The sequence below is a fragment of the Nicotiana tabacum genome, chromosome 8 (genome assembly GCF_000715075.1).
Source record: "Nicotiana tabacum cultivar K326 chromosome 8, ASM71507v2, whole genome shotgun sequence".
In the NCBI taxonomy this organism is placed as follows: domain Eukaryota; kingdom Viridiplantae; phylum Streptophyta; class Magnoliopsida; order Solanales; family Solanaceae; genus Nicotiana; species Nicotiana tabacum.
Window position 1 is genome coordinate 210698809 of NC_134087.1, and position 10559 is coordinate 210709367.

At 32.7% G+C, this 10559-nt stretch overlaps 1 protein-coding gene across 4 annotated transcripts; it reads left to right on the top strand.

Moving 5' to 3' along the window:
• Positions 1 to 470: 470 nt before the first annotated feature.
• Positions 471 to 3689, top strand: LOC107793564 (ABC transporter I family member 1). 4 transcript variants are annotated; one of them, XM_016615942.2, is made up of 3 exons: positions 471 to 590; positions 2227 to 2264; positions 2390 to 3689. In XM_016615942.2, the coding sequence occupies exon 3, from the start codon at positions 2430 to 2432 to the stop codon at positions 3063 to 3065; it is 636 nt and encodes a 211-aa protein (XP_016471428.1). In that variant the 5' UTR covers positions 471 to 590; positions 2227 to 2264; positions 2390 to 2429; the 3' UTR covers positions 3066 to 3689. The 4 variants fall into 4 exon arrangements, with proteins under 4 accessions (XP_016471428.1, XP_016471426.1, XP_075076253.1 ...); XM_016615940.2 differs by having other exon boundaries at positions 2227 to 3689; XM_075220152.1 differs by lacking the exon at positions 2227 to 2264 and having other exon boundaries at positions 477 to 590.
• Positions 3690 to 10559: the final 6870 nt, after the last annotated feature.

A 10559-nucleotide genomic window follows, 5' to 3' on the forward strand; every position in this document is an offset into this window, starting at 1 on the left:
CATTATATTTTTTATTAGGATATTGTGGTGTATTGGTTTGAATAGTATGTTCCAGTATTTTATTTTAGTTTAGATATTGTATCCCAAGTTAAAATATTTTCACCTTATTTTTTATTTTCTTTTGATTTAGATGGAAAAGAAGAAAAAACGATGAAGGACTTAGAGAAATTATTGGGGTATGAACTTTTTGGTCAGAAGGTAAGTATAATCCCAATTCTTTAAAACGTTAAGGGAGCGAGAGATAATTTAGTTCCTTAAAATATGGGATTTGTTTAATGGTATATAATGATATTAATGATTTAAAAAGTAAATAAAATTTTATAAAATAAGTATATAATGTAAAATAAATATTTTAAATGTATATGAAGTTAACTTGTGTTTTCTATGGGTATACCGCGTAGATTTCCCAACTAGGATCAATTGTGTTAAAAGCCCATAAAGTTTTAATTTGGGCTCAGCCCATAATAATCCGTTATTCTAAATCTCAACATCTCAGCCCAAATCAAGTAGACCAAAATCTCCTCCAGCTTGTTGCTCGAGTGACGGCGAAGCGGCGGAAGACGGCGGGCGGCGGATGACTGCGGACGTCGGTGAGTCCATTTCTTGCTGTTAGAAATATACTATGATTGTCTTCTCTCCATTTCTATCTTTTTTTTTCTATTTTATTTAGAAAGGTCATAACTTGTTTTATGAAATGCTGAAGCTGTGAGTATTAGCCAAAAAGTTGGAGCTACTGGAAATGAAGTGTAAGTTAGAATTGTGCTGAATGATTGTCATGGAAATGTATGCCTAAATATTCTAGGTTTTGCTTTTAGTTTTTATTTTCTAATAATTATCATGTGAATTACCTAGGAAGTGATTAGGAGAATTGAGATCAATCAATTGAGTTTGTCTTTAATGTCAAATTAGTTGAGATCGACTATTTGAATCAGGATTTTATAAAAAGGGGATTCAAAAATGTCACACCTCGGATATTAACCTTTGATCAAAAGCAATTTTGAACACTTTGCTACTTTACTAGGATTTTCCCGCATGTCAAGGGATTCAACAACTTATATTAACAAAAAGAACTAATTTTTTACCCTATTTTCATAATATTTTTTTTCGGCGAATGCAATTGAATCCCCTTTCTTCAAACTAGCTCTGTTAGTGGTGCCTAGGAGAACACGTCCCTACTGATTAGGAAACTTAAAGTAAGGGGGACAATTAGAAGGAACAAAAATTAAAGATGTAGTGAATTGTTAGGTTTCTTAAGATCTCTTAGTTTCAAGGTTATCTTCCGGAAAGAATCAAACAGCAAGGTGAACTTAGCTTGGTATGGGTAGTATGATCGCTCCATTTTTTGTTCTTTCTTTTCTCTGGAAATCATTCATCCAATGCTTCTAAGAATGAATTCTTTTGGAATTTAATTTGCTTATAAGAATTGCGTACTGTTCAACTTATAGCTTTTCTTGAGAAGCCATGTTAGTGTGTATGTTTGTTAAGCTACAAATTGGTTACTGTTGTTTTACATTGTGTGGGATCTGCAGGACTGCTCCACCTCTTTGCTTGTAATCTGATGAGAAAAATATGATTAGATGCCTTTTATTCTTTACCTTGATTATAGTGATGCGTAGTGCTTAGCGTCTTAGCGACAGCTAAGAAAGGATAGCAGTTCTTGATAGTCATTCTGATTAAAGTGGAAAACTAGAAAATTAGAACAATGTGGATTGCCTTTGCTAATGAAATAACTTTTTATATGATTTTGGTTGTTTAGAGGGATGGGGAGCTATGAGGAGGATGTGGAGCAAATCTTTTTCGGTTTCTCTAAATGTGCTTCTATGACAAGAAATTCCATATGAGGGAAATTAATTTAGCAAGTGCAAATTCAGTGACTTAGTAGCATCCAAGAGTGTTACAAATGGCAAAAAATGAGAAATCCTCTTCCATCTTCATTTTCTCTTTTCTGTTTTGTTTCCTCAGACTGTGGTAAAGCACATTAGTTGATTTGATTCTGCTGCTTTCTTGTCTGATTTGATGTTCCAGATGATGTCTGTTCGATGAGAATTCTATTAATTAGTGGAGTTCATGCACTATACTAATTTATATTTGCCTGCGTAGCTAAATGCTCATAATTAACAAGTGAACTTTGATTTAGCATAATCTGCTTTCTGTTTTGAACTGACTGGTTACATGTCCAGAGTTGCTGAAACTTATGAAGTTCCTACTTTTGCTTTTAATTTTCAGAATTACAGAATTTGTTTCGCAATTTCTTCTGAGCTCCTGTAAGATTCGAAAGAGCTTCAGCAACCTTTTGATTCTTTTTATTCTCTGTGGATACTCAACCAAGGAAGTTTTATATCCAGTACTGATCGTTGTCCGTCATTCACTTGACAATGTCTTTGCGTAGACCTCCCCTTCCTCGACTTCTGCTGAACAATGTGTCTTGCATGAGAAATGCTCAACAAATACTGCGCAATGTAAATGTTTCCCTCCATGATGGTGGTGCACTTGTACTAACGGGCACTAATGGCTCTGGTAAATCGACATTCTTGCGCATGTTAGCTGGTTTCTCGAAACCATCAGCTGGTGAGATACTCTGGAATGGTCATGATATCACTGATTCAGGTGTTTTTCAACAGTACAAACTTCAGCTCAACTGGCTCTCTCTTAAGGACGCTATCAAAGAGAAGTTCACAGTCCTTGATAATGTTCAATGGTTCGAAGTTCTTGAAGGCAAACAAGGAAGATCTCTGCCAGCTTTGCAGCTTATGGGGCTTGGAAGATTAGTAAACGATAAAGCACGAATGCTTTCTATGGGTCAAAGGAAAAGGGTACAACTGGCCAGATTGTTGGCAATTGATCGGCCTATTTGGTTGCTTGATGAACCTTCAGTAGCATTGGATGATGAAGGTGTGAAATTGCTCGAGTACATTATTGCAGAGCACAGAAAAAAGGGTGGTATTGTCATTGTCGCCACCCATCTGCCTATTCAGATTGAGGATGCAATGTTTTTAAGGTTGCCGCCAAGGTTCCCAAGAAGGATGACTTTGGTAGACATGCTTGATCGAGGTGGCCTGGACTGATCTTTCTGAAAATATAATCCAAGTGTAAAGAGACTGTGTGATGAATTTAAAAGGGAGCATGCAATTAGAGAAACTACAGAAGTGTGTGTTGTGCCAAATTTTCTTGTGGTGGCATCAGAATTTGCACTTCATTTCATTCTTGATGGTTGCAAGAACTGCTTCAAAATTTATGTATTTAGAATATCTAGGTACAAGAGGTAACGGGTTCGAGCCGTGGAAGCCTCTTGCAGAAATGTAGGATAAAGTTGCGTACAAGCCCTTCCCTGGACCCCGCGCATAGCGGGAGCTTAATGGATCGGGCTGCCTTTTTTTTTTTTTGTTTAGAATATCTAGGACTCGCTTCAATATCTGTACTTTATTATTTCCTCCAGATGGTTGCAAGAACTGCTCCAAGATTTATGCATTTAGAATATCTAGGACTAGCTTCAGTATCTGTACTTTATTAGTTCCTCCTCACTTTGCACTTCAATTTGCCACTAAAAGTGTGTGGAGAGCACCTTGCCTCGGGCTTTGGTCTAGTAATAAAAGTGCAACACGGGATAAAACTCTGCACTATTTTTTTTTTCTGGATCATTGCATGTATTGCTCTGAGGATATATATATATATGTTTAGGATTAGGTTCAGTAATTTTTCTTTGTTAGTTTCTCCGGTAGAAAGTATAGAGAATTTCTAGTACTTTTTATTTCTATTGTTGATTTGTATGACCCCACTTGCAAAATTTTATTGAGTTGTTGTTGTTTGTTGATTTGTATAATATTGGTATGAGATGAGCTTAAATGAAGTGACATGGTAAATGAGAATTCATATAGCAAGCCTCAAGTTACTTGAAATTGAGGTGTAGTAATAGTAGTTATTGACTTGTTGCTTGTTAGTTCCTCTCATTTTAGGCTACAATTTGCCACAAGAAATGTGTGGAGAGCACCTTGCATCAGATATAGTGCTCTCTTATTATCATGTCATGTGGCTTGGTTTCTTGGATGCTGGATTGCTAGTCTGAAGCAGAGAATTAGAGATATTTTTGGGAGTTCATCTTTATCATGTCAGCTGATTCAGTACTGATCTGGCTTTTGTAACAACTTTGGACATTACAGGAGGTATCTAGATAAGGTTGTAGTCTAAAGTTGTCCAGATATTAACAAGAGATGTCTTGGATTTTATGGAGAAGTTTTATTGTGTGCCTCACGCAACTGAAAACTGATATTAGTTGTGTGAGACTCTTTTTTATCTCACAATTTTGTGGACCCAACTTTTTTATCTCACAAATTTGTGGACCTCAATCTTACAACTATTGTAAGTTGTATGAGACACAGCTAGTGTCCCATCATGCAAGGATAAAGCATGACAAAAAGAATAGATTGACGTTATTATACATGCAATAAATCGCGTATACCGACCGCGATTTATAAGTTTCATTTGTTGAAATGGAAGCCAACTATGCCTAATCTCCTCACAAATTCTTGATGCAATTATAAAACCAGAACGTGGTAGCTACTAACTCAGTGTAGATTAAATTCTTGATGCAATTATAAAACAAGATCGTGGTAGCAACCAACCTAGTCTATATCTAAACAAGTAAGATACTGATCTTCAAGCTTTGTAATAAACTCTATAAAATAAGAGCATTTGACTTTCACAACTAGTGACCACCATAGTGTGTGGGATGATTGAGATTTCTTCTGCCTTGGTCAGATATCTCGAGTTTAGTTTTGGAAGTGAAGAATTTCTTAGCAGGGAGTTGGAAGCACTGGCGTTTACCTCCTTAGCAGACTTACCCGACGGAAATTTAGATTAATCAGGAAAATGAGTATCGGACATCAAATGATTAAAAAAAAAGATAAATATGTCATTTCATTTTGATTTTTGTAACGTGGTTTTATTATTCTCATCTAACCTTAAGTTCATATATCATGTCGTGTTTCTTGAATATTTACAGTACCCATGTGCTTGGGGTCCCTAATATTGTACAGTTATTTTCTTTGGAAGCATATGATTTACTGCACATTGCCAAGGTAATTGGTAATTATATAGGATTCAAGGTATATACGTTGATCGCCTGTAAAGATTTTTTATGTTGTTAATGTAGTTTATTACTTTAATATATATATCATTTTTACCCATTTTTCAATTATATCGTTTATCATAAGAATCTACTTATAATTAACTTGATCACAAATTTGATTGTATAAATAATGATTTGATACCTACACCATCAATGTAAAGGGAAAAAATAAAAAAAATAGCCAGATTTACAATTTTAAAACTAACTGAAATTTAGCTATTTTTTCATGTAAAGATAAAATCTGAACAAAAATACCCTTAAAAATTCAAAAATATTCCAGCACAATATGCTGGAGTTTGAATTTTGTACGTATGAGCTTCCAGCATAATGCGATGAAATTTCATAATGTGCTGGAGTTCCAATACAATAGACGGGAAGTTTATATGTAGGAACTCCATAATCCAATATATTATGCTGGAACTTTCCGTGTGCTGGAATTCCAACATAATATGCTAGAAGATTATACGCAAGAGCTCCATAATCCCGCATATTGTGCTGGAACTTTATGTGTTTCAGCAAAGCAGTGGCTATTTTTTTAATGAATTTGTAAACACTAGCTATTTTTCGATTGCCAGTCCAAAAACTGGCGAGCCCGTGCTATCTTTACTAATATAAAGAGTAGCCCGATATACAAAGCATCCCGCATTTACGTAGAATCTCGGGATGCTTTTGTTTTGACATTGATATACCTACCCCATCAGTATATAAAATTTAATATAGGTCTTTATTTGACCTTGATTCTGACCTACTTTGATGAAAAATTCATCAGATTTAGAACTTTCAAAAAGTGCAAAGGACATTATTTTTGGGAGAAATTCAAAAATAGCCAAAATTATAACTGGTCGTTCAAAAATAGCTCAATTTCAAAAGTAATCGAAATTTAGCCACTTTTCATGTAAAGATAAATCTTAGCGAAAATACTGTTCAAAACCCGAAAAATACACTAGTTTATTATACTGGAGTTTCAGGATAAGTATGCTGGAACTCCAGCATAATATGATGGAGTTCCAGCATAAGTACACTAGAACTCCAGCATAATATACTGGAGTTCCAGCAAGTATAATTGTCCAGTATAATATACTGGAGTTTGGAGCACCGGTGCTCCAGTCTCCAGTATATTATACTGGAGTCAGCAAAGTATACCGGTCCAGCATAATATGCTGGAGTTCATACACAGGTGCACCGAACTCCAGTATATTATGCTGGACCGGTCTCTGTTGCAGCAAAATAGTGGCTATTTTTTATTGACTTCGTAAACGCTGGCTATTTTTGAATGACTAGTCCGAAAACTGGCTATACCGTGCTATTTTTACATTTATGACCCACAACTAAAAATAAGCCTAGCGATGACACACATTTATTTTCATCTTGTGTGGAACTATTTGGTCCATTCTCGAATTAAATTGAAGGAAAATCTGAACTGGGGAAATAATTGCATGTGAAAAAGACTCAAATATTTTTTGGTCGCCTTTAATTATATATAAAAAAAAATATTGTATAGCCACTTTACAATAAATAGCTGAAATTAATGTATATATATCTTTGTATATATATCCATTTTGTATGTTATATATAAAAATTATACAATATTTTATATATTTTTGCGGCTATCAGATGTAAAGAGTTTCGGCCGCATGCTAAAAATGATTCTTTGCCCAATGAAAAATCTGCATATATATGTCAACTTTTGTATTATATTTTACTTAATATAAAGTTGGTTATTCCAATAGTAGAAATTGTATTGTAATAATTGCTTCAAGATAAAGAAAAAAAATTAATAGTAATATTTTTTTGGTTCTTCGCATTAATTTCCAAATTCAATAAAATACTAATATTAAATGACCCCATTCGGAGAATATGCCTCGTTAAAAAGATTATTACATCAACTTCCAATTTATTACGAGCAATTAGCACATAATTCAGTTATTTTAATATGGCAGAAAATAATTTCTTCATCTGTTGTTATAGTAATTAAAGTTTAATTACTTTAATGCAACAAAAATAGTTTTGTGACTTCCTTTTATAGTAAGTATAATTCACTTGCCATACGTAGAATTATCCATTTAAATCATGCATAAATATGTTCTTAGTTTTTTTTTTCATGATTTTGCCATTTTGTTAATACTTAATCTTTCCAATAGGCCAATATTTATATTCCTACCAAATTTACTTTGTGCAATTTATTTACGTAATCTATCAATCTCCTAATCAAAGAGCCAGACAATAAAAATAAAACTGTATATGAAAGAAATTCCGAAATTGTTTCCTATTTATTGAGAGGGTTTGGAGAGGCAAATTCAGATCCAGATCCGAATTATATGCTAGAGAACATTATTTTTATGGAATTTTTACATTCTATAGAAGTTTTAGTCGTTTTGGATTTGTGAAAACAGAAAATAATGCATCTACAATCAGAATACAAATAATCTACAATTCATCTACAAAATATCTACAAACTGGGTATATTGAATTTTAATATCCCAATTCACATTCAATTGTAGTTTAATTGGAATTTTCGACATAATTGTGTTTTTTCAGAAGATTTGTAGAAGTTTTAGTCGTTTTTATTTGTGAAAACAGAAAATAAAGCATCTACAATCAGAATACAAATAATCTACAACTTATCTACAAAATATCTACAAACTGGGTACATATTTGGAATCGACATGTTTCCCCTGAAATGTATGTTTCACATTTTTAATACATATTTTTGTCAAAAACAGTACTAAATCATTCACTTTAATACAATTTGTATACAATGTTGTTCAACTTTCATACAATAGGTAAATGAATAAAAGATAAATAAATAAATAACAATCTACATTTTTTGCGATATGTCTTCTTCTTCTTCGAGTTTCAATATGAAATTCAGTCAAAACCAACTTTAATCGTCACCAAAACCCCTCAAAATTGAGATATAAACTCCAAACCATATTCCCGATTATTTTCAACAACACCCAATCCAAACAAATAATGATTTTTGAAAACCCAAATTTGAATTCAAAGCTTTCAAGCTTTTTAATGGTTGTCAATGGTGGAATTGCTGCTCTCTTTTCATTTGCTTTGTATTACTGAAATTTGCGATTGAGAAATAGAGAGAGATGTAGAGAAAATTTCTGGAAACAAAGTGTATCGCAAAAATAGAGTATGGAAAATATTATTCTGCGTTGTAGAAGATCAGAGTGAAGCCGAAGATAATTATGGAAAGCGCGTGATTTGCATTGGGGAAGATCTGGAAAATATTTAATTCCCCTTTTTTAGCGCGCAAAATAAGGAATCATAAAGCTACAGTGATTCCTTATTTAATGCATTGTATATATTAGATAAAAATACTATTAACATGAAGGGTAATAAGCAAACTATAAACATATTTGGTAATATAGTTTCATATATGGTATATATACGAAAAAGCCTTTTATTTTATCCTATTTTTTATTTTTACCAACAATGAACACTAATTTTTTACTAATATACTGTACATGTTTTGAACTTGTCCAATTATACATTATATATATTGATCTTTTTCTGCCAATGAGTACACATTTAGGGGTCTTTTGGTTGGGAAATAAATTATCTGAATTAGTTATCCCGGGATTGTTATTTCACCTTTCCATAAGGATAAAAATAACATTACAATCCGGGAATAACTAATCTCGGGATTAATTATACCGTAATTTTATCTCAACCAAACGTGGGATAAACTTATCTCATATTTAAGTGAGAAATTAAAAAATAACCAGATTTACAAGTGGTCATTCAAAAATAGCCACAATTTCAAAAGTAATCGAAATTTAGCCACTTTTAATGTAAAAATAAATGTGAACTAAAACACTATCCAAAATCCGGAAAATACTCCAGCATAATATACTGGAGTTCCAGCATAAGTATACTGGAACTCCAGTATATTATAATGAAGTTCTAGCATAAGTATACTGGAGTTCTAGTATAATATATCGGTCCAACATAATATGCTGGAAGTTCATACATGGGTGCTCCAATCTCCAGTATATTATGCTGGAACTTTCCCGCATGTTGGATTTCTAACATAATATGCTAGAAGTTCATACACAGGTGCATCGATCTCCAGTATATATAGGCGAACCCAAGATTTTTACACGATGTGGGCACACTATTCTGCTCAACTAGAGCCTCCTAAAGGCTTTTAGTGTTCGGGGTGCCAAGTGCTTTAAATTAACTATTTTCAGGGTATATACATATACATATACAAAAATTTTGTCGAAGCTTACGGGGTCCGATGACCCCTCATTGTAACATGTAGGTTCGCCTCTGCCATTATATTATGCTAGCCCGATCCCTATTGCAACAAAATAATGATTATTTTTCAATGGCTTTTGCAGACGCTGACTATTTTTGAATGACCAATCCAAAAATTGACTAACCCGTGCTATTTCCAAAATTAAATTTTATCCAATACTCACATATTTGTACCGTGTAGGCCCCATTGATAGATAGAACGTTTCCTACCATGAATTTCTCTATTGTGAGTAAAGTTTAAATGTCCAATCATTTATAATGTATTGATTGCAGCTGTTACTGATAATGACTTTTAAGTGGACAATTTTTTGAAAACTTTTTTGAAGAAATTCTCTTTGAGATAAATAGGTTACTTATTTTGGAGAAAAGGACTATTTCTTTTTGAAAATAATAAGGTTTTTAACCAAAACAATATATATTAAACAAAAAAGGTGTTCCAAAAACATACTAAGAGCCCGTTTGAATTTTTTTCACTTTTTTTCGAATTTTTTTTTACTTTTTTTCAAAATTGACGTTTGACAATAAAATTTTTAATTTTCACTTGAAGATGAATTTTAAATTTTTTTGAAAATTCTAAAAAGCTGTTTTTCAAAATTTTCACCCAGATCACTCACAAAAAATAAAAAACAATCCAAAATTATATTCATGTCCAAACACAACTCTAATTTTCAAATACCATTTTCACTTGAAAAAAAAATTCACCTTTTTTCAAGTTTTACAATTCTTATGTCCGGGCGTTTGGACATAAGAATTGTAAAATTCGAAAAAGATGATTTTTTTAAGTGAAAATGGTGTTTAAAAATTGGTGTTGTGTTTGGACACGAATATAATTTTGAGCTATTTTTGAATTTTTGTGAGCGATCTAAAGTGAAAATTTGAAAAATAATTTTTTGGAGTTTTTTGAATTTTTGAAAAATTCCGAAATTTATCTTCAAATGTAAAATCAAAAACTTTGTGACCAAACACTAATTTCGAAAAAAAAAAGAAAACAAAATTCAAAAAAATATTTTTTTCTTTTATGACCAAACGGGCCCCAAATATTTACTACTTCAAAAATGTTTCCAAAAGTGGTTTACAAAAAGTTTACGTACCCAAATTCTTATCTTGTGCCTCGACCACACGTGGTCATCATGTGCAATCTGACAAGCAACAAGTTCTA

Excerpts from the sequence above, each read along its gene's own strand:
- LOC107793564 (XM_016615940.2), top strand. The coding sequence starts at position 2,376 with ATGTCTTTGCGTAGACCTCCCCTTCCTCGACTTCTGCTGAACAATGTG.